The sequence below is a fragment of the Hippoglossus stenolepis genome, chromosome 4 (genome assembly GCF_022539355.2).
Source record: "Hippoglossus stenolepis isolate QCI-W04-F060 chromosome 4, HSTE1.2, whole genome shotgun sequence".
NCBI classification, from domain to species: Eukaryota; Metazoa; Chordata; class Actinopteri; order Pleuronectiformes; family Pleuronectidae; genus Hippoglossus; species Hippoglossus stenolepis.
In genome coordinates, this window is record NC_061486.1 from 20,365,789 (window position 1) to 20,391,689 (window position 25,901).

A 25,901-nucleotide genomic window follows, 5' to 3' on the forward strand; every position below is an offset into this window, starting at 1 on the left:
ACGCTATTGAAACTTGAAAATGTTTACCCATAACAGACAAACTAACACATCCAGATGAAAACAAAACCTCCTATCTACATGGCAAACATGCTTTGATCTGCAGCTTTAAGTGTAAAGTGTGGTCACATACCCACCACTCCAGGATTAATCCCATAATGAAATATCAATGAAGCAGCTTTTCATGTATTTCCTGAAGGTCAATTTCTGCTTGTGTACGTGAACAGACTCCTTCTTTGACCCCTTATAATATAAGAGAAAGAATCAAACAATACCAGCTAGTGCGAAAACAAGTTTATTAGTAACAGTGAAAAACAGCGAACATTTGCAAACAAGAACCAGTGTGCGTGCTGGTGCGTGGTGGTGAGAGAGGAGTGACCGAGAGTGGAGGCTAAAAAAAGATTAGTGATAGTGTCAGAGTGTTACTTGCTTTCATGTCAGACTTATTCAAAGAAACACATGTTCAGAATATCCATCCTTCTTGGAGTCTCTGGATCGGTCATAGACAGATTTCAGATGGGATGTGTTTGGGAGGAACAGTCGGCCATATTTGAACCCAAATCATGCTTTGTTTTCAGACTTCTGTGCTACACAATGAGTTGTCCATAATAGGCATCATGTTCAAGTGTAAGGTGGTTCATTAGTTTACGTGGTATCAACCCAAGTGACTGACCAATGGATAATGCCCTTTCATGAAAGACGTGGAACTCAGAGGAAGCCCTCATTCATATCCCACTGAGGTAGCAGTGGTAAGGCACCTGGGTGAGAGGAGATTTGCCCTGAGATGTTGAAGGGTCTGAACACTGTTGGACTGTCTCGGTTGACACGCCTATCTTTTTGAGCCCACATGAGGATACAACAGGAACATTTCTGAAAAAAACATCACAGTGAGCAAGTGGTTGTGTTTCTAACATGTGATGCTAAACTGGAATAATACAAATAGTTCTGGATGAAAAAGAGGAGCCATAGAAGACACCGACTTCAAGAGACAACAAGATTCGAGAGCATTAGGCGATAAGGACCAATGCTGAAATTCTTGCAGGGACGCAAGAGACTTTATACATTATGTCCTGCCTCCTGTATATGCTCTACTACTCGTCTGTATGTTTCAAAAATGTCCCCGTTGTTGTGAACATATCTGAACCCGACAATCTGCTGCATTCTTCATACGTGACATTGTCTACACGTTTGTACTTCTATCTTAGTGAGGGAACTTATTGACATAATTAATTCCCTAGCCCCTTACCCTGACCTTAACCATCCAAACTAAATGCCGAACCCTAAGCTAAAACTCATTCTAACCCTAACTCTAAAACCAAGTCTTAACCCTCAAACAGCACATTGAAAAAGTTTAATTCGGATAAAACATGAAACTTCAGATAGCACCAAACATCACAGCATGAGCCTGCTGTGTCCATGTGACATTACTGGGTGTAGTGAGGAAACAAATGAACAGCGATTAAAGTGAGTAATTCAGCTATTTTGCTTAAAAACGTTGATATTGCATATGCATATAATACTTAAGAAAATACAGCTCAGTATAAAATCATTAAGGCTGAACAATTTTCTTCCAACTATGATTTGTAAGATTTTAGATTGTATTATAGGATCAGTATAAAAACGCCAAATATTGGTAAGCAATCATAACAGAGCTTAATTTACAACTATCAACATGTTAAAAACAATCTAGCTCAAATGATTACATTGATACACAGGAAATAAATGGTTTAGGACTCCATATTCAATCATAAGATGAGAAAAAGAAAAAAAACTAACTCAAAAATACTGCTCTCATCCAGTGTGCAGTTATAATGACACCATGATTAAGCTGGAAACTTGTAATTCATTTTCACTCTTTCAGGCGCAACACATGCGACCTGTTCTCCAGTGTGTCATCAGGTTGTTTGTAGGAATGTAAACGCTGTATTAGCACATCTGCCTTGTTGAGAAAACATTTCTTTCTGACAGGAATATGAAATGTCCAGTATGAGGCTGCAGTATATCTGCCCTCCTCGTGACTGGTCTGGCTGTGTGTGCAGAAGTTCTGATGTCTGAGGTAAAACAGGTCAGTCAGAATTTATTTCCTGTCCTGTTTGCAGCAATGTGTAAAATTAAATGAAATTCCCACATGACAGAGGTTGTTTTTTTGTGCATAGATAAAGATCAGGTCTGCAACGACATCAGGGAGAGGCATTCGATTTTAAAAACCTATCGCTCAGACTTGATCTTGTAGCGGAGGACAACGTAGGTGGCCAGTCGTAGGATGACGAAGAAAAGGCCTAGGACGATGAAATCTATGTAGAGCTTTGCGTCTTCCACATCCAGTAACTGCAGAACCTCCTCAGGCTGTTGGAATTTACACACCTTCCCGGGACACTCCAGTTCTGAGCGGTTCATCCCATAGATAGACAGGATCACTCCTTCAAAGCCATACCTGTGGGTATGAGATACAACCATTGAGGCCAATTCATAATTGCAAATGTGCATCGTCTCTTGATTCTTAGTCAAAATATCATAAAAAATGTAAACACATGACAAAGGGCTGACTTGGTTAGTGAGAGAAGATTATCAAAAATTAGGTTCAAAATATAAAGATTGTCCTTAGCATAGTAAGAAGAGTAGTCCATGAGGTGAATAAAATCAGTGGGGTTAATTCTCTTGGGAGTGTGTTAGTAAATTTTAAGGCAATCTTGTTATTAGGTTAGAAATTTGACATGTGTCTAAAATGCAGAGTGTTCATCATATTGATACCATGAACTTGTCTGACTCTGAATTGGACTGCTTAGCCGGATGATTCAAAAAAAGGTCACATTCAGATACAGCAGATCATCTAGGGACCATGAATAGCCATGGAAAAATGTATTAAAATTCATGAACTATCTCTTGACAAAGCTTTTATGGACTGCAATCTGTGTTAATAGGAGTGTTGCAGAACTACTCAAAAATCAACCTCTGAGGGACCATGATCACAAATATCTATTTTATACATATGTGTGCAGTGGTTGGAAAAGGTTTCAGGTTATTAAATTTTGGTTTGTTACAGTATGTGAACAGGCCAACAGTTGAGTCACACTATTTAGATTACTTCATTGGGAGTCAAATTTTAAATAATCCCTGAAATACACAGAAAAGGTGTGTGCAAAACTGCAGTAAGTATACAGCACTATGGTTCAAGCTGAATGACTCATTTGGTCTACAAACTGTGAGGGATGTTCACGATGGACAGTTTGTATAAATAATTTAGTATGCTGGGCCAACCTAGACATTTGTTAAAAATCAGTTTCCATATCTATTGCTATGTTTCTTGACCCATTTGACTTCTTTTGAAGTTGCTGTATCCACAGATCTAAAAGAAACAACTTCATTTCTGAAAAAAGTGCCATGTTGTAATAAATAGGGATTACTGAAAAATATAGTTTGATCTAGATTGACTTAGTGACCTGCATCTCCTCATTTAATGCCCCACTGCTAACAAACCAAAACACATTAAATTGTTATTTAGTCATTAATTATTAGGTGATCTTTTATTTCACACTTCAGCCGCACATGTAAACCGTTTGCAATAGTTGTGATTGTGAATTGAAAATACAAAACTTTTTGCTGAGTTACAGAGTTACCCACCTGACATAAGACACATAGGAGCTCCACTGCAGATACTTGGGGATTGTGTCAAAGTTCACAAAGAATCCGGAGAAAAGCAGCACTGGGATAGCTGTGACAGGTCCAACAAATGTGGCTACCTGGATGCAGAGAGCATTATCTGTTTTAGATGTGTATTGCATGCCAAGAAAACCCATTTGTAACAATGCAAACCAGCAGTACCTGTAGTGAGCTGGAAGCGGCCCCAACCAGCAGGCCGAGGGATTGGGCTACCAGGGCCGTACAGGTGGACAGGGCTAGGAAGAGTAGGTAGCGGGTGGCCTCAGGGGGCTGTTCCGTCATCCAGTACACTATGCTGCAGTACATGATGGGGCAGATAACCTAAAATAACACTTTGGTTAACCTTTTATTTAGTGGAAGAATAGTTCATCTCAATATCTTTATGTGTACACAAAAACTAGCACAGGTTTTAAACACAGGTGAACCCACTGAAGAAAGGTGATGGACTCCTGTCACATTGCCAGTAGCAGCGTTTGTCTTCCTGAGTGTGAGATGCTAGCTGCTGTGTGGACCGGTAAAAAGAATGACAAACGTCGGTTGCTAAATGCGTGTTTAAAAACCAGTGCAGCAACCCACTCAGCAGGCCTGCACTGCGGCTAGTATGACCGCTAGCATTGTTAGCATAGCTGTGTTGTGCTGTAGGTGGACCGCAATGTATAAAAATAAGGTGAAACTGTGGCGTTTCTGGTTTCAGGTGACAGATGTTATTACAGTGTTCCTGAAAGACGTCACAGCACAGAAAAAGTGGCAAAAATAATGGATGCCTGTGTCTACTGCAGAGCCATTAGAATTAATGCTGACTGTCTCTCCTACTGAAGAAAGAGCCAGACGTTAACGGATGTTAGTGGGGTATTTTGATGGCCCTGGAAACTGAAGTGAAGCTGGTGTCACAACAAAACACATAGTGAGTTTGATTCTCAGCTGAATCACAAACAACTCACCACAGAGTTGTTTTATTTTGATTGATAGTGCAATTGCATCTACGTCTGTGTTCATTGTGGTCAAATGTGCCCCTGACCACCTCCAGGGTTGGTTTGGCTGATCTGATCACACTCTATCCTCAACTTGGGTGTATGTACACCTGTACTCTCATGTGGTCAAGCTCAATTCAATTACAATTTGATCACCAATACTTATTTTACCATCAGGTGTAAATGTGGTAAGAGATTAAATCTAGCAGAGATGCGAGCTGTGCATTGCAAAAAAACAGATAGTACCTTCAACAAACACTAGAGTGCAGTGGTGAACTACGTAGTGGTATTTTGCTGTGTGTGGTTTGGCAGAATGACCCAGCCCAACCCTCCAAAACCAACACTGCCAGCTCACCTGAAATGGGATATCAGCCATGGTCTTGGCAAGGTAATAGGCTTTCAGGCTGTACCAGTAGTTAAGATGCTCCCTCAGGAACACAGACATCTCCAGAGGAACTGACAAATGGTGTATTGAAACATTTACATTCATCTGTTAATGACACAATATTTAAGATTTTGAAAGTCAACTAATTTCCAAAAGGCTTGAAGTTAAACATCTCACATTTCTATTCTGTTTTCATCCATAAGAGTTTCAAAATAACAAATGAAGAAAACATCCTGAAACTTAGGTTTGGGCACCTTGCATGGTCAGTGCTTTTGACAAACAGCTTTTTGTAGCAGTAAAGATTCTTTCAATTCTTATTTGTGGAATTTTCTCACATCCATCCCTGCTCAAGATTCTGGGGCTGACATGCATGTATTGCTCCTTTGAGGTCAAGCAGGGCAACTGTGGCTCAGGAGGTAGAGTGGGCCATCCACAGAAGCTTGGTGGTTTTATCCCTGGCTCCCTTTATACTGCGTTAAGTGTCCTTGGTCAAGATACTGAACCTTGACAGCTGTGTGGCAGTGTATGAATGGTGAGTAATTGAGCAGAGCATATAAAAGCGCTGTATGAATGTTTGTCTGAATGGGTGACTGTGACTTGTACTGTAAAGAACTTTGAGTGGTTGATAAGACTAGAAAAGCGCTTTATAAATAAAGTCAATCCATTTATCCTCAGATTTTTGATGATGTTTAGATTAAGGGGCCGTGTGGGGCATGGCAAAACCTTCATCTTTTCCCTCTTGAGGTTGTCTGTTGTGGATTATGAGTTGTCTTTAGTATCATTATCCTGTTGAAGAAGCAATACTTTTTTTCATCTTCACTTTTATTCTTTCACAGATGGTGTGATGTTTACTTCCAGAATTGTCTGTTATTTACTTGAATCCATTCTTCCCTCTACCAGTGAAATGTTCCTATGACTGACCGAAGAGTTGGAGAGGAGTCCTAAATTCATGAAATTTTCCTTCTCAGTCCACAAGACTTTCTGATGATGAATTTGTGTTGATGACAAAGAAGAGGTTTTCCTTTGACGACTCTTCAACAAACGTCATATTTGTGCAGATAGAACAGTGCACTACCCCTGCAGATCTACTAAATCTTCCTGAAGGTCTGGCAGTTTATTAATTTGCCTGTCTAGCAATCAGCAGTCCTTCTTGCTCTTCCAGATCTCAACTTCACCTCCATCATAACTTTAAACTGCCATTTCCTAATTACTTTATGATTTGAGGAAACAGCCATCTGGAAACACCTTGTCATCTTCTTCTTGCCTTCACTGGCTTTGTGCATCAGTTATTTTAATTTTCAGGGTTTCAATAGCTGCTTGGAAGAGCACATGGGGGCCGATTGTAGGAGCAAGGTATGAGGAGTCAGAATAATCATAAAGCATTACAACGTGTCCAAACTTTAGTTTGGTACTTGTTTTACTCTGACATTGTACAAAAGAATGTAATACACCATTCTTGCTTAATATGCTGAAAATAATATTTTATAAATTTTATGCCTATTAGAAATCAGTTAATTTTCTACTGACTCAACTATTACACAGTAACATAACATTTGACCAGGGGTACCATCCTGCCACTGTAAATATGAGTCAATTCCCACCCCTAGATCATACTCACAGGTTAACACGGTTGGCATGAGCGCACCAAACATGAGGAAAAGCATGGAGAAGAAGAGGAACCCAGTGTTGTTAAAGACCTTGCTGGCATCATTGCCAATGTTCAGATAGAGCAAGCCTATTAACACACCTATGGCGATGTGGGACATCAGTCTGAGGTGGGTCAAAACCTGGCAACAGATCAAATGCAGAGTAAAATAGATAACAATCACAGACTCGGAGGGTTAAACTGCCTGGTAGTTTTCACTTGATTGTAAGATCACTGTATCTGACACAGTTACACATTTTGAACTAGTAAACATGCATATGTGTGCAATAGTTTTTAAAGATGTCACCTACCTGGTCTCGACATATTGTTATGAGGGTTCTCTTGAAGAGGATACAGAACTGTGTTAGTGTGCTTGTGGAAAAAGTATGGCTCTCTATGTGTCCAGCATTCTGTGGAAAATAGAAACAGGTAATATTATAACAGTGATTATACAACACTTCATGAAAATGCAGTACACCACAGCATACTACAATCAAGGCTGGATTATCCACCTACCCGATGCTCTCCCAGATGATGTAACAATCATATACCTTGGTTATAATCAGCAGTTTTTGTCAGTTCGTTTGGGGTGGGGGATAGGTCTAAATACTTTGATACCGACAAACCTGATTGGTTATCATGGCAGATTGTACAGATGTAGCAGCATATTTCTTGCCTGTTCAAAAGACCATGTTTTGTGCATCAAAGTACTGAGCCTAGGTTTGCTACGCTTTGCAAGGCCAGATACTGCTGTTAAGGCTACAGCACCAACCTGGAGGACGATCAAGCAGAGGATTGGCGTGAGAGGATCCTGAGGCATGGCTTTTGCGGTAGTATCGGGGGTAGACTAAGGCTAACCTCACTAGACCTAATCTTCTGTCTGTCCAGATGGATCAATGTATGCTCACAGGAAAGACGTTGGTCTTTGTCCAGCTCAGACATGGCTACTCATGAAGATCAGGACATGAGGTACTTCTTCTTGTTTTTTTTATTTGAACATTGAACATGGTTACACAAAACTTGTAACTTGCAGCCAAGCTGATGGGGAATAATCACTGTGTGTTTAACAATCCATCCATCAATACTTTATGTATACTGCTTAAAGTCTGAGGGACGTGGGGGGCTGGAGCCAATCCCAGCTGACATTGGGCAGGAGGCGCCGTACACCCTGGGCCGGTTGCAGGGCCAACATACAGAGACAAACAACCAGTCACTCTCACATTCACACCTACAATTAATTTAGAGTCTCCAATTAACCTAATTCCAATCAGCATGTGGGAGGAAGCTGGAATACCCGAAGAAAACCCACAAAGTCACGGGGAAAACATTCAAACTGCACACAGAAAGATCCTGGCCTAACCCGGAACCTTCTCGCCACCTCTGTGTGTTTGTACCAACAAAAATTTGGAAATTAATGATTTGTTGGTGTCCAACCCCTTGTTCTCCGTTAGTGAAGTTCAAGGTTATGAAGTGAAGGCCATACCATCTGCCAAGGTAGTTAACTGCTGTTATTGTAGCAATCTACCATTCCCATTATATAAGATTGTGCTTTGTTGGTGTATATCACCAAACAATTTAGCAATTTATTGAATCACCACCAAATAATTACCATACAATGAAACTGTGGGGCCACTGTAGGTCAGTAGCTCCAGGATAGCACCTTCTTTCTCTTAGGTGATAATTCAGCCTTGACTGCAGTTTAACAGCACATTGTCTACTACGCACCATAGGGTACTTTGTGGCACAGACTGACGTCCCATTGGTACCACACTGGTTCTTCTTCTCCTCTAGTGCACACATTCCACCTTGGACTGCCTCAAACAACACAGGGTTCAAGTCTCCATACTCTCCTGATGCAATTTCAATAACTGAAGCAGAGACAAAAGCAGAAAGAAATTAACATAATGCATGATGTGAAATCGTCCTCAGCAAATACATGTATAAATGTGGAGTGAACATACTGAAGTCTGCAGGATTGTGGTAGGTGGGACAGTAAAGGCCCAGACTCTTCAAATAGGGGATGAGGTAAGGGACTGAGCCTTTGTAGATACACTGTCCCTGACTGAGAATGTAAAGCTGTGGAGGGACAAGATTGTTTAATGCAACAAATACAAAACTTTTCAAAAACTGGGACCTTTCTTTAAACAGAAAATGCCTGTGTAAATTATTACCACAGCTTCTCATATGATAAATAGCATCTGGATGTTGAAAACATTTCCTAATTTCCTCCTTTATTGTCAGAGGCATACCTTGTCAAACATCTCAAACAGTTTGGCACTAGGTTGGTGGATGGTGCAGATGATGGTCCGTCCTCCCAGCGCCAGAGAACGCATTAGTGAGACCACCTGATAGCACGATGCACTGTCTAAGCCACTGAAGAGAGAGAGACAAACAAACAGAAGTGACACCTTTAATGAGCAGCTGGGAAGTAATTTAAGTAAGTCCAAGCTATCATTAGAAATTGTTTTCATGTTTAATTCAGCGAAGGGTTCACAACCTGTGAGTCAGAATTTAGTAGAATTACAGAATAAAATTTTTCAAATGAAAACAATTTCCAACTAAACTGTCAAGTTGCATTGAAAAAATAATTTTATCTTTTAAACTAATGGCGCTAAACCAGAAGACTGTTTTTGAAAAAAATTATAATGTCACAATCAAATAGATTTTTGAACTTGTGGATATAAAATGCCACCAATGACCTTGACCTATGACCTTCATAATGTTATCAGTTCATCCTTGAATTCATGTAAATGTCTGTGCTAAATTTGTAGGGGGTTCCCTCAAGTTCCAGAAATGATGCATTGAAGATGGATTTTTCACAAGGTCACAGAGACGACCTTTGACTCCAGAAATCGAATAAGCTCATCAGTTCTGAATGGAAACCACAGACTATATTTAAAGATAAATGACATGTCTCCACTTCCTCCCACTATCCAGAAATGAAGCCAAAATATCCTGGATAAGAAAGCTGAGCAGTACTGATCAGGGGATGGTCTCAGCTGTCCATCATAATGTTTCACTCTGTTTTGAAAGCATCAAATAATTAATCAAAACCTGTCTGAAAAATGAGCACTTGATCAGTATGATAAGAACGACCAAAAATAACAGAAACCATCTTTGAGAATAATTGATTTGATGTGCACTTTGACGTTTTAGTTAACATGGAGGAAGCTGGATTTATGACCTATTCTGCAGTCAGCCACCAGGTGGCAATCGAGATAATTTGGCTTCACTTTGGGGAAGCAGTCATTTGTTTATCTTTATATACAGATAAACTGTAAACCTATTCTAGAAAAACCTCAAATTAACATTATGAACCTGTTAATGGCCAACACGTGGCCACTTTCAAATCTACTGTATGTGGCATTTTCAACAATACAATTCAACTTGTTACACATCTTCCACAGATAAAATGAAGTAAGTCCTATGTAGGACACTAGTGTCTGACTCACCTTGTGGGCTCATCAAAGAACATGACTGGAGGATTGTTGACCAGCTCAAGGGCGATGGCCAGGCGTTTACACTGACCTCCTGACAGCGAGCTGGTGCGAGTGTGAGCACAGTCGAGGAGCCCTAAGGCAGTCAGAATCTCATTCACCTGAACAGGAAGAGTAGGAAGGACAGAATGGGGTTTCACGATCTGTCAGTTGGATGAACTTTCTCTTTTAACATTTATTAAAATACATAGTTAAACAGTTAAAAACCTAACAACCATCTGAGCAGAAATTCTCCTCTGCAGGTATCACAGTTAACAGATGGTCACCAACCTAATCTTACATCATGTGGACATGTTGCTGTTTCTGAATAAACACCAGTAGACAAGCTGTGTGCAATGCTGAGGACTGAGGTACAGGCCTTTTTATGAGGATGGATCATTGTGATTGTCAACTTAACGTACACACAGTTCACTCTCATGTGTACCAGAGTGGTTGTTGTGGGAACCCACACAGCTAAAGCGCAAAGTTATGTTGAGTTCTGCCTGACTGCAGAGGAAGGTAAAAAACTTTATGGATGTGTTGACGGCCCACTGTACCACCAAGAGGAGAGATTTCTCATGGTGCTGCCGATGGTAAGTCCGACTGTGACAGACGAAATGTAGCACAGCCTTACAATGAAGCTGCAGCTCAACAATACTGAGTGATGTTTTATATTATTATGAGAAGTGTAAAAAAACTTTGGATCAATTGTGGTGGAAGAAATCAGATCATGGTGGCTGCCACAGTGGAGGTAATTAATCTGAAACACTGTCTGGACCTGTTGTATTGATATTTACTCATGTGTCAGAGAAACTCATTCATTCTTATTAGAACATTTTTACCTTGTCGGCAAATGGTTAGTGGTCATTTAATAAAAAAAATCAAAATGTACACAAACTGCCATTGCCAGGTTGAGCCTGACAAATGTTTTTGACCACATCAGCTGAATTAAATATTTGTTTTGGATCGAAACATCTTTTTTTGAATGCCGGTGATATTCAAAGAGCAGTGACAGATGTTTGACAAATGCAGGTGTGACCTTACTGTCAACAGAAAGTGGGCATTCCTCCATATTAACTGTGATTAACTGTGATTGTGTCACAATGCGCTTGTTGTTTCTCATGATTTACTGTTCAAAGGGAAGAATTATTGTTAACCATTTTTTGTCCATGTCTGTGAAGTAAGGAGATGTCATTTATTTAGCTCACCAGTGCTTTTTTCACATCTATAGTTTCATTCAGCTTCAAGTTGGCCGAAACCTGCAATAAAGACAAATACAGTCACAATTGTGTAAAGCAACAGGTATTCTCAGTAAAGCACCAGCAGGAGGTTTCAGCCTTAAGACTCAACCCATTCCTGCAGCACCTCAACACACTAACGATCATCTGTTTCATGACGAGTTCAGAAAGAATAATATTATTGCTATGGGCCTGTCAGTACTGTATCAGCTCACCATCATGGCCTCCCGTACAGTGAGATGTGGCAGCAGCATGTCCTCCTGCATGATGTAGCAGGACATTTTCCTGAATTTCCTCAGGTCCCTGGGTTTACCATTTACCATGATCTGACCCTTCATCCCCGTCTCCCTGGTTAGCAGGAAGGACACATACACACAAATAATGAACTTATCAGTTGGCTACATTGAATGGACTGAAGGCAGGACTACATGGGCTCATTGTGTTAAAACCTGATGTTTGTTCCATGGATGCCTGATGATAACAGAATTCTTCTCATTGTATTGTTAACCTGCTTTTGGCTGTTTGCAGCAGTAATGGCTTTGTCTCAGATAAGGACAAGATTACTTTTACTATAGCTGTATAGGGCAATTTTTGCTCTCTCACCTATATCCAGCCAAAATGTTCATTAAGGTGGACTTCCCGGCCCCTGAGGGCCCCATGATACCGATCAGCTCCCTACTGCAGAACCTTCCAGACAGGCACTTCAGTAGGGCTTTGAACCCTAAAAACAAAGAGGACGCTGGTTGACATTTAACAACAACAGGACAGAAAATAGCAAATTATTACACCTGCGCTATGCGGCAGTAGGCAGGTCTTTGTAATCAGAGTTACAATAAAATAAACAGTGATAACTCAGGCAGTTTTAATCCAATTTAGATTTAACTTGGCAAGTTGAGTGGGGGTAGGGGAGAACCAAGGTCAAGTCAGAGCATGGGATCCAAGTAAGCCTAATGCAAACTGTAAAATGAATAGAAACTCTAAACTTTGACCAAACTTGGTATGCAGCATTGAGGGACTGAGATACACATCTCTATTACAACTGGGCAAAATCTGTCAAAAACGTTAAGAAACACATTTATATAGCTATACTACACATATGCCAACAAAATAAACACATATGCTCAACAGATCTGACATTTTGATTTTACAGTGGCATTATCAATATCTTCATCATTTTGCTGGCCTGCAACACTCTTTTAATTGTCAAGATAAAATAATTTCATAATTTAGCCATTAATAACATTCATCTGTGTTAAAAGGTAAAGATCACATGTTAACAAACACACATATCACATGCGTCATAGTGTGGATGTAGCATCTCTCAAAGTGCAAACTGTTACTCACACTGTAACTGCTTGTTTGGAATGGACTGTTCTATTGTTCTGTGTTAATGAATAAGTGCTCCTCAAACAGTTCTACACTATACTGTCACTAATTATTGTTTGTGTGCTGGATGTTGTGTGCAGAGCTTTTAATAAACAGTCTATCGTGCAGAGTGAAGTTACAAAACTTTGTGTTCAACCTAGTTTGTCTGTAATGAAGATTTTTATAGTCAATGTTTCTCATGAAATAAATCTGAATATGCTTTATTACTGTTCATGTGTGTGGTTTATGTAAGTTTGACTGATTTACTTTAAAAAAATGTCTTACATTGCATGTCGGCTATTACAGGGGTCTGTTAAGCAACCAGCACAATCACGTTCACAACTTTACAAAATAAAAGCTTTTTAATTGTATTCATTTAACTCGATGTAAAGCAATGCAGCCACAAAACAAATGTTGTACTTTTGTTTTGAAGAGAATTCTCAATTCTCAATTTTGATTACCTACCTTTGATAACATATGGCATGGCCAAAATCACACCAAACTTGACACTGCACTGACAATGACCACCAAGAATACACGTGCCAAGTGTGAGGTTGATTTGAAATATGGTTCACAAGATATGTGTTCCACATACAGACAGACATACAGATAGGTAGATTTTAACAATAGTCTCTTAAAGGATAAAACAGTTAATGTCACCTTTAAAAACTGCTGGCACACAACTGCACTGTGCCATCAAGCTTTGTAAAGACACAATCAGAGATGGGCCCCATCAGCAACAACTATGAAACCGGCTATAGAGAAGAGGTGGTCCTAGCAGCATGGTATAAAACATACAACAAAAAGAAGGAAATAATTGTCAACCCCTTGACCTGCTTGCTAACAGCTGCTGAACAACAATAGCACTGTTGTGAACATAGTGAGCAGCCCAAAGTTTCCTGGGATGCGAGACAACCTCTCCTGGACGTCACTCATGACATCACAAGAAAGCACAGCAGCGCCTTCCATGAAGCATGGTGCACATGCAATGCCTCAGATTATGAACGACCTGACCCACGCCAGCCACAGCCTCTTGACCCTGCTACCATCCAGCTGGAGGTACTGGAGCATCAGGACGTCCTCTGTGAGGAATCTCAACAGATTGCACACACTGCATCTCCAACCCGTCTCAACTTGACTATGAAAAGCACTCCACTTCTACATGTATATTGAATTGGTAATCAAAATGCTTGAACCTTGAACAATGTTGACTAGCTCAAACAAGCATGGTGGTGCGGTGGTTAGCACTGTTGCCTCACAAGAAGGTTCTTGGCTTGAATACCGGCTTTCTCTTTAATTAGCTTATTTATGATTTTCCAATTGATAAGCACTCTTCTTGCGCTTTGGCCGAAAACAAATACATTTTGTATTAAGTTGACATGATTTAATCATCATGTTAGTGATAAGGACCAGGGGTTTACTCTTGTTTTGTTGTATTCTGTTTGACTTTGAACCACTGCACCCAACTCCGTGCGGACTGTCACTCCTGATGAATCACTCCCTGGAAGTTTTAAAAACCCGGGTCTGTCAGTTCCTTTTCATTCCACTTAGAGTGTAGAACAAACAATAACACGAGATTGAATATAAATGTTTGGTTAATCTTTCATGGATTTGTTTAAATATTAACAGGTTGTTTTGTATTGCCTCATATTGAAAGAAAACTGAAAACTATCCTCCTCATTAGGTTTGTGGATGGATTAATAGTATAAGTGAGAATAATAATGAACTTGTTTACTTTTATTTATTTGATGTTTTGTTATATCAAAGCACAAGTATTATATTTTATCCATCCAAGTCACCCACCTATCCCTCCTTGACCGCTATTAACAAACTGTGCCTTTTAAGATCCTTGGCTGCAATGTGTACCTCATTCGTGTCATTCTTTTAGTAACACTTAATGTAACTATGTATAGTGCCTTTAGATAATGAATGTTGTTATTTGGTGTTATAAAAATAGGGTAGAAATGAAATTAACTAATGTTATTTTGATGTCTTGCTCATTTTTATTCCAAGATTTCATTCACACATTTGAAGGTGTTATTACTGCTGGCATTATTTATGAAGACACCAAATATAGCAGAATCTAACCCAGAGGTGGTTTGCGTAGTAAGTGTTTATATAGCTGCTTCCACACATGCACTGAACTCCGGATAATCTCCGGGTAATCTCCAGAGGGAGATGTGAGAACACAAACTGTCTGACTGAGAGGCTCCGGACTTTCTCTGGAGTATCTCCAGCCAGCCCCCAAGTAAAAACTTTGGATAATGTTTGAATGATCCGATGTGCGAACAGAGCAGGAGATCCTACAGAGAATTCACTGCGAGCGAGCGAGTGAGTGAGAGTGTTGATGAGGTTTGTAACAAGCAACATACACAAAATGAAACAATAAAAAAAAAATATATATATATAATTAACCCTGGATGAGGGGAGAAGAGGGAGGAAAAATACAAAACACGTACACCGGTGTCGATGGGCTGTAAACAAAAATATGTGATCTCTGCAGCAGAATTTATACATTATGAGATTTCTTTGTTGTTTTGAATGCGTCTGAGTAGAGAATCTCCTGCTGCGTTGTTCATGTCTAAAAGGCAAACTCTGCAGAAACTCCGACCCATCTTCTTCAGTTCATGTCTGAAAAACAGCAGAATGTCTGTCTGTCTGTGGATTTTGTTACTGCGATAGCGTCAAAACTGTGCAGGGGGGGGGGCCTCGCTCACCTCGCTGGTCGCCTGGTCAGGTGCCACGCCCTCACCGTTGAAGAGATGCATATTAATTATTGTGATGGTTTTTATTACATAATATATTTTATTATACTATATGATAGGGTTTATTTAGGTATATTATAGGGTGTATGTATGTATGTATGTATGTATTTATTTATAAATTTAATTTTATTAATATTTTTTCATTGTTTTGGTAACATATATAAAATGCCCTCATATATTTATTACTACCACAATACAAACACCAAATCCTTTCGACTCTGTCAGCTCCGCATTCGTCACTTCAGACCACAGCTTGTCCAAACCAACTAAACATGGACCTGTACCATGGACTCATGCAGACATCGCTGGCACACACACACACACATACACACACACACACACACGCACACAAACACACACACCCTATTTCATCTCTACTCCAAAAAACATTATTTCATCACTACATTATCATACACTGCATCATGTTATGCCTGTATGTCTTTTCATTATGTACATATATCTGCGTATCTTATCTATCTTGTATGTCACTTTCTGTTTTCACCATTTCACAAATAAAAAAAGAAGAACGGTGTTGTCTGAGCCTTGGTGTACTAAGGTACGTACTGTAAAACGTACCAGAACCAAGGTGACATGTTGACACAGGCATTACTGATGTGACCCTATCTCAGGATGGTCTCTAGTTGTAAGTACCTTTACGGTAGTTATACTGTACAGCTCACTACCCTTACCCATTCACAAACTGATTGAAATAGACACGATAGTAGATGTGTGATACCTCTCCTCCTCCAGCATGGTCCCTCTTGGATGGTGTAGGAGAGGTCATTGAACTCCAGGTCCACCGCTGAGCGTTTGGGTAGGTGGGAGAAACGTTGGGCTTCAGTGATATCGTTTTCAACCTTCTTCAGGTGGGTCAACATGGACGGCTCCTGCTGCTGCTGAGGTTGAAGCTGGGCCGGAGGTTGGCCGTCTCTGTTACAAATAATGGCCTCCTCCATGGGGATACTCACAGAATCCGGTTCCAATGCCTTATTGTCCATACCTGCACTCTGTTTGTGTATAGTGGGGTAAGAGAAAAGTAGAGGAGGTACAAAGAGAAAAATCAAAGAAAGAAAGGAGGTCAGTCATGTCAAATAATCTGTTGGAATATATAATTTTACAGCTGCAGCTGGGGATTTCTTGCCTTGTTAGCATTTTTTTAAGTCATTCAATAAAAACTATCTGTCCATACTGCAACAACCTACTGTTATGGAAGTTTTCTGAAAGCTGGTGAAAGGAGAACTCAGGCAGCAGCCAAAGTCTTATGCAGAAGATTTTAATGTAGACTTGATGCATCAAGGAGACCAGAAGGTGGAACAATATACAAACGCTGACAGAGTAACATGAGCAATTTTCACCCCCAAGTCTGAAGATGTCTCACACAGCATCCCCATATATCTCCCTCTACTTGCGTCACCCATTCCAACAGCAGAGCCTCCATGAATGGCTAGAATTGCTGTCACTCTCTATGTTACATGTAGGTGTTCGCATCCTATTGGATAGTTAAGCCTGAAGTATGCATTCCTAAATCACATTGTGTCCTTACGTCTTGCCACTGGTGATATATGCAAAAGAGTTGAAGTTGGTGCCTGCATCTGAGTTAGATATGAAAGTCCATAAGCGTAGACACTACAATGTTCTGTTGGTTGGGTCTTTATCTATAACTTGACCTTGGGCACTGCTTGGGGACAAGGGAGAAGGGAGTATCTGTGAAATTACACTATTCTCCTGTACAGATATAATGTGTAATATACATAATATACAGTGGCATGTAGAGGTAAAAAATCCTCAACAACTACCCCCAGGGCACCTGAGTCAGTCAGCAGACTAACTTAATACCAAAAACAAAAGAGGAACATTTCATATATGTAAATTGTTGTATGTGCCCCCCCTTTTCAGTACATTGTTGACAGCTCACACAGTGACTGCAGATCATGAGTGAATGTGATAGTGGGTGGAAGTGCTTTTCAAGGTACTGTCATAAATAACTGAACTAGCATGCAAACCATAGAATCAGTTGAATTTCAGTGGAGTGAATGTCTCTTCCATCCCCACTAGGTGGTGGCTTAAAGGTAGAAACCTATACAATAAGTACAGTTATGTTCGTATACTGCAGTAAAAGGTATTAAGGAAGAGATACAGCAAAGCATTAAGCAGCAAAGACCACAGATTGCATCCTATCTCCAACTTTATGTCAGCATTGACTATTCTGCCTTAAAACATGGACATATTTAAGTTGAAGTTTTCTACTTTAGTTGCCAGGATATGATGTGAAATATGAAAGTCAAACCAATAAAGAACATTGATATTGCATTTTTTGGGGAATTCAGTCAGACTATTTGCACTTTATAGGGAATATTTACCTCTGACAAGGAGTTTATGTTTTCATTGTCTGTTTGACAGGATTATGCAAAAACCACTGACTCAATTTTCATGAAACTTGGTGGAGTATGGAATAAGAAACATTAATCAGATCTGATTAGGCTGTGGATCCAGGTTTCTTTTAGCTTTTTTTTTTCTAGTTTTCCTCATTTCCACTATTTGTAAAAAAAGACAAATTCCTTAAAACAGGTGGATGGAAAGCCACCTACTTACTTAGTCAGTGAGTCGGTTTGAAGATTGAATGTCAAAGATTACTGGAAAATGTACAAGTCACAAAACATTAGTAATAGTGCATTTTCAGTCCAGCCTCATTGGAGATTTATATATGTTTCCTGGGAAAAGATAGCTTAGGTATGACCACCGTCAGACAAAATCCATGACCATTGTCCTGGCAGAACTCTAAGCAGCAGAAATATGCAATCCTCCCTGTGATCGCAGGGTGATTAATGATCACTGAAATGGAGATACGTTTAATCTACTTTGTTCTGCGCTGACCACTGTAAAAATGGTTCCCAAGTCTGAGGTGGTACAGTAATTTGTCCTTTTTGAGACAGAAGTCTCATTTAATCACTCATGGGGTTCATAATCTCCTTGGGGATTAAAATCAACTTTCTTTTCTACCCTTGATCTGCTTGGAGCAGGAGGGGGCTAGAGTTTCCAGTTTGGGAAAAAACCTGAGGCAGACTGAGGTACACTACCAAGGACGAAGCCAAGTTATTGTATGGGAAATGCCTGCTCCGTCACTCGCCTTTCAGATTACACATCCATGCAGACACATTTCACTGCTATCATTGAGTGAGAAGCCAGAGGAAACTCTTTTGAGGATGTCTAAGTGTGCTCCTAAGAAGGAGGAAGGAAAAAGAAGAGACATGCTATGTCTGCCAAAATGTCACGAGTCAACTGTTGTGTTCTGGAGGAGAAGGGAGGTCCATGGAGGAGGTAGAGAACTCAGTGAACTGGGATCATACCACTTCAGATTATCTACAGCACCACTGTTATACTTGTATCTGACTTTAAAACTTGATGCCCCAAATACAGCTTGATTAAAGACCCATTAGACTCAAATAAAGTGCTCAGGTACATGCAGCTTAATGTGACATCAAAACGATAAGAAAAATCATGTCACTTGTCTGATTCAACTGAATTGAACAAAAGTCTACTCTGAAGATCTTGTGTACCATAGATCTCTCTATGATGTAAAATAGAATAATTTACCTGTACTTCTTTGCCTCTGCCAACCACTACATTCATGTACAGAAAAAAAGTCTGAGAACTGCGTCAACATGTAATTATCTGTCAACAAAAAAGAAACAACAACGTGGAGGAATAGACAAAATTTCATGCAAAGCCTTACTGCACAACTTGTAACAGTGGAATCAAACAATGAAGCTCGGGTTTGGTGGCTGCCCGTAACCGCTTCAAGACACTAGTTGCATACCGTACTGCGAACGGATCGGGTCCAGTCTACACCCAGGACATGGTTAAACCTTACACCCCAGCCCGTCCACTGCGCTCTGCATCGGCCAATCAGCTTGCTGCTCCCTCACTGCGAGCTAGCCACTCAACAAACTCCCGACTGCTTGCTGTCCTGGCTCCTAAATGGTGGAATGAGCTCCCCATTGACATCAGGACAGCAGAAAGTCTACACATCTTCCGCCCCAGACTAAAAACACATCTCTTCCGACTACAACTTGGTTAAGAAGATGATGTCTAATAACCATCGTCAACTCTGGTGTTCATATTTGATGAAAAAATTAATTATTAAATTTAGTTGCACTTGTATATGGCACTTACACGTAGCACTTGGTTGGGGTTTGGCTTTTTTGAAGCAAATTGTACTTACATGATTCTTACTGTTCTGGGTTCGTACCCACATGGTTGAATGCACTTATTGTAAGTCGCTTTGGATAAAAGCATCAGCTAAATGATATGTAATGTAATGTAATTAGTGAAGATTAGGTGTCTGTCAGAGTAGACTTGAGAAATGACAAAAACTTGGCAACAAAACCCAGTGCAGGCAGCACTTAGTCTACTGTATCTCACATGAGGGATCCATCCATTCATCCTTACAAATATAACACTTGTGCCTTGAAGATCACAGGGGGAGCTGGAGCCAATCCCAGATGACATTTGGCGAGAGGTTCACTCTGGACAGCTCGAAGCTTGAGAGGTACAGACTAGGAATATTGTCTCAGTGTGTATGTAGCAGCTATGAGACAATGATGTGATGTTTCTTCACAAAGAAGAAAGTCCCTTGTTGTCATCAGGTATTTAAGGGTTGTTTGACCGCCTTACTTTGATGGTTGTGCAACTGTTGGATGTGTGGCTCTTTTGTAAATTATTTGGAAATGGACTTTACTCACCAAGATGACTTGGTGATGATAACTTTGCAAACCGAAGAGCGGTCTGATTCTTTATGGAATGGAACACACAACATATATGGTGAAAGCAAAGTGGGCAAATGTGTCAACTCCAGTCAGACATCTCATACAACTGCCCTGTAGCGTTGGATCTTTTTTTTTTTACTTGACGTGTTTTGGATGTTTTGGATGTGAAAGAGATGTAATGAGTTGTGATAGAGATCAAGGAGCTGCCAGAAGTTCTTGATTACGGTTTGGAGGATGTCTTCAGACATGGGTGTAACAGGAGCCGCATTTCTTATGTTAAATGCAGCTTTGGAGAATTGTATCACTGGATTACACTTGTTGTAATCACTTGTTGTACAATGGTTATATTACGATTAGCGCTACATTTTTTAATGGCAATTTAAATTTGTGTGCACACATTATTGATCATTAATCCACTGCTTTGATTGCCAAACGGGCAGGATTTATGTATAGCCTTTGCATTGGTTGCTTTTTTGTAGTGAACTAAGGACAGACTTTCTATTGTGGAGACACTGGGCATCTGACATCTGACATAACTTTAAACACCGTGGCTGGTGTGCCAGCTACTAGTAAACCAAATAGTGTGACTAGTGAAAAAAAAGCAGAAAAATTGGTGGTTTAGCTCCAGAGCAGGCAGGAACTGAAAATGCCTGTAAACATAGGAGCCATTCTTTCAAAGTTGCCATTCAAACTTAGGGAGTTATGGAAAACCATAACGAGAATAAAAGGCAATATCTTCCCCACCAGCGTAACATCTATAGACTCGCCTGAGAGAGTTAGGGAGCCAACATCAGATCCAGGGAATGCTGAGAAATCACCATGGCTCTGCTGTGCATATATTCTCGATTTGGAGAAGTGCAAACAGTTCCAGGAAAGAAGCCCAAGGAAAAAGTTTCTTTCTTCTTCTTTCCCTTAAAAACAGAGTTTGCTCTGCATGCTTATATGTTGGTCACATGATATGGGATCTGGATTGGTGCTTGACACGCATGGATTGCGATAAAACTGATCCCACTGTGCTTCATATCAAAAGGCAAATAGCAGTTTGATAATCAGCTAACTTAACTAAACATGTTCCACCAGTTGAAAGTTACAGGAGAGGACAAAGGGTAAGTTTGCTCTGTCTGGTGGCCAGGTACCGATTTTTCCTCATCCTCATGGAGAATAGGATGAAAACACAACCGTTTGGTGCTGGTTCTGCTTCTAATTGTGCTGCTAGCACAGCTTCAATGCACCTCGGCATTGATAATACAAGTATCTGGATCTTTACTGGAGGAATGAACACCATTTATCCAAAAGATATTCCCTTGTTATTTTGAAGATAGTGGTGGAGAGTGCTATAAAATGGTAAGGTTTAAGCACAGACTATTTTAGTTGAGGGTAAAATTGAGGTTTGGTCTTGAACAGGTACTTCCTTGAGGTTCATCATGGTTCCAATAACAGAGCGTCTGCCTCTTCTAAAACGGCTCAGGTTCCAACAAAATTTCCCATAAAATTTCTCCATTGACGTTTCAGAAAATCTTTATAAAAACTGCTTTGAGCCAGAAAGCAGGTCTCACGGCTACTAGATGAATCATAACCATAAAACATTTGATTTTGAGCAACAAACACGTAAGGATCCGATCATAGCCAGCATGGCAACAGCGAGATCCACCAATTGGTGACGTCTCTATTACCCCTGAGGTTTCTGGGTTGTGTAGTACATCTCCTTGACATTGAGAATAAAACATGTTTTTCTTTAAAGGAAGTTGACATCATACAAACCTGTGGCTTCTACAGGAGCATCTAACATTGTTTCATCATCTTGTAGTTTGTGGTAAGTCTACCATGAATGGTTACAACAGTATGGCTGATAACTAAAATCTCTATTCATAAAATGAAGGGATCTTTACTTCCAGAGCCATGCTTGAGCTCCATAACCACGTAGTTAAGGCGTAGTTAAGGCTGTGGAACTGTGGGACAGTGACTACTGGTTTGGAATGAAAAACAAACTGGGGTCTCTTGTGTTTTGTGCATCCATCCAACAAGCTCCACCTCCCCCAAATGTGAACTTTGTCACTCTTTCCATTAAATCACCTGACCTCCTCTTTAGTGCCTGCCATAATTACTCTGGTTGCTGGAGGTTGCTTAAGAATACAATGTGATTGTGGGTCATAATATGCTGCTGGCACGGGGCCCACAGGATTTCTTTGACTCCAACAGTCATCATTTCTATGTGCTTGTTTGATTGATTTCAGTAAATTTACTTCATGTAAGGTTGAATTTCTGATCATTAATTGATAATTTTTTGTATCCATGCTGGGTGACTCTTTAAGGGACATGTCAACCACTCGAGTCCATAGATCATAGCCTTAGAAAGTGCAAGGAAAGAACAAAGTTATTTCTCACAATCAGGTAAAATATATATACTATTTTTTTCAAATATTCTGTCATAATCTTTCTTTATTGTTGTTATTTGAATTAAATTTCACGATAAAAGAGAATAAAGGGAGAAAAAAAAAAGATTAAAGTCTTCCATGCTTTGAGTAAAGTTTTTCTGTCTTCAGGATGTCTCAAAGTCACTATTCTTTGGTGAATCATGTCACTGAGCTGAAGAAGAATTATAAATGTTGTCTTATATCATATTCATCTGATGTCCCCTCCCACCTTTTCTTTCCGGGAAAACTAATATCTTCAAAAATGTCTTTAATTTTTAATAAAATTTGTTCACAACTAATTATTATTGACATAAGTGTATGATTGAAAACTTGTGACTAGTGAACAAAAAGACAAAAAGAAAAATAATAGCACCTCCATGGAACAAAAACCTTAATTTGTTTAGTAAGTACAGGTTTGGGTATTTTCCGTAAAATGGGAGGATAACTGGGTCAAACGTCACTGAACTTTGAATAAACAGGCAAACAGCTCTTGGTGCAGCAGAGGGGGCTTTAAAGTTCAGTGGATTGACTTTTACAGTTTCAGAAAGAAAGCCACACCAGCCTTACCACTGTTTAGAATGGAATAGTCCATTCCAAACAGGCAGGTTTAGAATGGACTGTTTAATTCCCTGTGGTTGCAGACTACACACCCGCTTTAGGAACAATAATATATTACATAAATTAGTTCAGCTGCTGTCATTAGAAACTCTTATGGTCCAATTTAGCTTTCCAAGCCAAACCTAGAGACGAACAATATGATGAGACCCAGTCCACTGAGCTGTACATGAACAAGATTGTATAGGCTGCAGGTAGATGAAATGGGTACCTGTAAACACGCTGAAAGACGAATCACACACTGCTTGGAGTCTTGTCTAACTGCTGTATGCACTGCAACATTTTTACTGTGTTGCGTCAGCTGGATTCTCACCTAGCAGCTGACAAAATGGCACCTTATGCTTGGACTGTTCTGCAAGTGGACATCAAGCCTGAGAGTCAGACTGGCGGCTCTTACACAACACCAGAAGACTGAGCATAAGGCTATTAAGATCAGGCCAGTAGGTCAACAGTACTGGTCTCCCATGACTCAGTATGGGTGAGAACCAATTCACTGAACAGAAAAAAACCTTGTCAGAGCTACAACATGCACAGACTCCATGAGCCACTGCAACACTTTGTGTGTGTGGCATTCTCTCATGTTCACAGTGTCGGCAGAACAACAGCTCATCAGCGATCAATAAAGAGAAGCGTAAACTGCGAGTATCATGTTGGTGATCATCATAAATAATAGATGATAATAGATGATCTGAAATAAAAGTTTTCTTTTCTTTTCTTTTACTCTTAAATGGTAGTTGTAATCTTATGAGATTGGTTGTGAAATTTGTGTAAACTACAAGCAATATATAATATTCTCTTTATAGTACATTAACTGCAACAATTTCTTTCAGGACTTGCACTTAAACACTTTCATTTCAATGCATCACTTAAACTGGCATTTTGACTCCTTTCAGTGTTCCAACATTTTGTGAAGCTTTAAGTCATTTCAGCTCTTTAGTCAATATTTACACTTATATCGACATTTCCATTTCATTCAGTGCTTAGACTTCTAAGCTTCTGTCAGCACTTCCATTTTGCTTCAGAATTTGTATTTCAACCTCCATTCCAACTTCAACATCAACTGCTAAACCTCCACGGTGAGCACATGTAGATCTCTTCAGAAAATGTATAGTTTACTTAGTTAACATATGTATTCTTACCTGTGTTTCTCTGCTGATAAACATTTTATCAGTAGTAAATGGATAAATAAAGAGAAGGACTCAACCACTAACACTATGCCATTACAGAGTAAATATTATCTTATTGAAAAATAGTTCAGTTGTTCTGGGGTAGTTTTTTACTCTTGAAGGGCCATTCATATTTTGATGTGCTCAGCTATGAATTAATGCCACAACACAGTGAATCAAATTAATAGTTAGAGTTAGAAGAGTTTAAATCAATTTTGAGCAGCTGAATATAAAGAGGCACAAAAGAACAAATGGTCAAATAAATAAACCAGTTAATTTGTCTTTGAAACAAAAGATGATGATACCACTTCTTTAATTTTACAATTAGGGGATTTGATGGACAATGACTCTGGTTCAATCATTTCAATTCGCAAAAATCATGAAAATCATCAGGCTTCTTTCTCTGCATCATAACACAACTTCACAAACTAAGGAGATTGATGCCTGTGTTGTCATTTAAAATGTAATTTTTAAGTTAATAATAAATATCCCCATATCCTAATGAAAACATTAATTTTTAGCTACATTTGAAAGACTTTGCTAAATATAAAAAACAACATTAAATGTATTCTAATCAATTTTTTAGCTGTACTGAAGCACTCTACTTTGATTTAATGGATTAAAATTCACTATTTGTTGCAGGTAGGTACTTTGCAAGCTTGTTCAAAGGGAAATATAAGAAAATCACAGTAACGCTTCTCAGGAAAAACATTAAGAGCTTACATGAGCTGCTGTCCAGTAAAGTGTTGATGTCCTCCTCTGTGACTGATGTTATCCTCCGTTCCAGTCTTCTGCAGCATCTACAGCATCGCTGCACGCCCCACAGCACAGAGCCTAGAGGGCGGATCAGTGCAGGAGGGGGGTGGGTGGGCTGGAGTGCTGCAGGACGGATTGAGAAAGGACACTGAACCACTGTGCGGACCCTCCTGTCAGGACTGGGTCACATGGGCGGGAGACATGACTCCTCTGTTTCGTAGAAATGTGGATTTCTGCTTTTCTAATCTTCATCATGGGTGACAGGTGTAGGCTTATGTTTATGTAACCCACAATTCCACACTGAGGGACTTTTTTCCCACATTTTAAACCTAGGCCAAAATGGATAGTCGTTATCCCAATAGAGTCCTAACAGCTGCTAAATAAGTTTCTAGTTTCAGTAAAATTGTATTTATTCAAAGTATTGGTTGATTCAGTGTAATGGACAAATATACATACAAAAATAAAACAAGGAAAAGAATGGGCAAGACAGCTGTCTAAACCCTAGTCCACATCTTTCAGCCATATTGCATGGTCTTCATTTGTTTATTGTTTTTTTTTTGTGCAAGTTGTGTAAATTCTATCTATGGCAAAAAAACACTATGTGTAGTTGACATTTCCAGTGAAACCTAGTTGACCTGGATTTTTATGTTTGGTTTGATGTTTTGTTTGTTAGCATACCATC

General features: G+C 39.7%; 1 protein-coding gene across 1 annotated transcript; it reads right to left on the bottom strand.

The window, feature by feature from the left end:
• Positions 1 to 1,185: 1,185 nt before the first annotated feature.
• On the bottom strand, positions 1,186 to 25,314 carry LOC118106260 (ATP-binding cassette sub-family G member 4). The gene is made up of 15 exons (XM_035154665.2): positions 25,187 to 25,314; positions 16,239 to 16,509; positions 11,976 to 12,093; positions 11,588 to 11,720; positions 11,343 to 11,393; positions 10,111 to 10,256; positions 8,908 to 9,031; positions 8,620 to 8,734; positions 8,384 to 8,526; positions 6,970 to 7,068; positions 6,632 to 6,800; positions 4,984 to 5,084; positions 3,820 to 3,978; positions 3,619 to 3,737; positions 1,186 to 2,431 (listed from the first exon to the last, which is right to left on the bottom strand). Exons 2-15 carry the CDS (start codon positions 16,498 to 16,500, stop codon positions 2,206 to 2,208), a joined length of 1,965 nt encoding a protein of 654 aa, XP_035010556.1. The 5' UTR covers positions 16,501 to 16,509; positions 25,187 to 25,314; the 3' UTR covers positions 1,186 to 2,205.
• Between the last annotated feature and the right edge of the window lie 587 nt (positions 25,315 to 25,901).